At 39.8% G+C, this 1,382-nt stretch overlaps 1 protein-coding gene across 1 annotated transcript in view; it reads left to right on the plus strand.

Moving 5' to 3' along the window:
* LOC103208077 (olfactory receptor 13C8) overlaps window positions 1–1,278 on the plus strand; it is a 6,028-nt gene extending 4,750 nt beyond the window's left edge. The window contains exon 3 of the mRNA XM_007953755.2: window positions 1,216–1,278. Within this exon, the coding sequence (XP_007951946.2) occupies window positions 1,216–1,278 (63 nt within the window). The remainder of the gene's footprint in view (window positions 1–1,215) is intronic.
* The last annotated feature ends 104 nt before the right edge of the window (window positions 1,279–1,382 follow it).

The following is a 1,382-nucleotide window of genomic DNA, read 5'->3' on the forward strand; positions in this document are numbered from 1 at the left end:
CAAAATGCAAGATTCCCTAATCTATTAATCACAAAACATTATATATTAAGAAAGAAATTAATTCAATGTGTATTGAACTCCAACTATGTCTATGTGTAATACTGAATTGGAACCATTTTCCAGGAATTTTAGCTACATCATCTCAATTAGTGTTCATTTTACTTCCATGAATCCTTGGTACCTCCAACCTGTATATGAGAGCACAGAGATTGAGACATTAAGGAAACTACACAAGGCTTCAGAGCTAATAAGTGGCTGAAACAAAATTCCAGCTCACATGTTCTCTTTCCAAAATATGCCCAGAAAATCTCAAGCATCTTTTTAAAGCCATAATAATTTTATCAAATGAGCAATACCTTAATGAGTTAAGAACTAGAAATATATCAGGAGTGAATGTGTGTGTAAACAGCCTTGGGAAACAGCCGAAGGGGCAGGAATTGCTGAGCCCATGTCCATGTGATTCCACGGGAGAAGTAGGGAGAAAGGACTGTTCTCCCTGACATCAAACTTAACTTTGTTAGCCAGGGGACTTTCTTTCTCTGAGATTTTGAAGAACTCCTTTCCTACTCAAAAAACTCTGAGCAGAATGAGACACTTAAATGAAAGGCAGCGAGAACTTCCAGTTTCCAGTCCAACATGTAAAGAGGTTGGAAGTCATCGCTCCCATTCTCATAATAAGAAATAACTAAGAAACTGAAAAGCAACAAGTCTTTGATGCATCAGAGGACTGATGTCACAGGGCAAACCACTCCCTAAGAACTAGGGAGATTCATTCCTTGTTGGTAGCCCCAGGCCTTCCTTGGTTCTCTGGCAAATCTCACATGGCATCTGCCTTCCCCAGGAGATGCCTGTCTCTGTGTCTGATATGTTCTTTTTATAACTCAGGAGTGGTCAGGTATAGGACACACTCTACAGGTGTGACCTCATTAACACAACATTAGATTGCATTATAGAGTGTGATTACATTACGTTACATGCACAGTTATAGGGGGTTAGAATTCCAACACAGGTTTGGGGGTAGGGGGGCACCCGATTTATTCATAAACAATTATCAGTAATATTGGCATCAAGAGTTACCCCTCCTATTGCATCAAGACAAAAAAGAATTGGGACCACTGAAAGAAGAGGCAAGAAATTTCCCAAGAGGTAGAAAAAGGACAGAAGTTGTGTAGAGTCAGTCTCACGAAGCTTAAAATGGACTTTTCTAAATTTAAGAAAAAAATTGGAGATTCTGACACTGGGAATACCAGAGATATTGATATAGAGAAGAAGGACTAGGACCCAGTAAGTTCAGGAATGTCTCCTGTAGGGTAGGCTACACAAAGCCACCAATGGTAAGTCCGAAGTTGTCCTAGGAGCAGTGGAACTCTAACCAAAGATAA

The sequence above is a fragment of the Orycteropus afer genome, unplaced genomic scaffold, assembly GCF_000298275.1.
Source record: "Orycteropus afer afer isolate SDZICR_OR568_19922 unplaced genomic scaffold, OryAfe1.0 scaffold00410, whole genome shotgun sequence".
NCBI lineage: Eukaryota > Metazoa > Chordata > Mammalia > Tubulidentata > Orycteropodidae > Orycteropus > Orycteropus afer.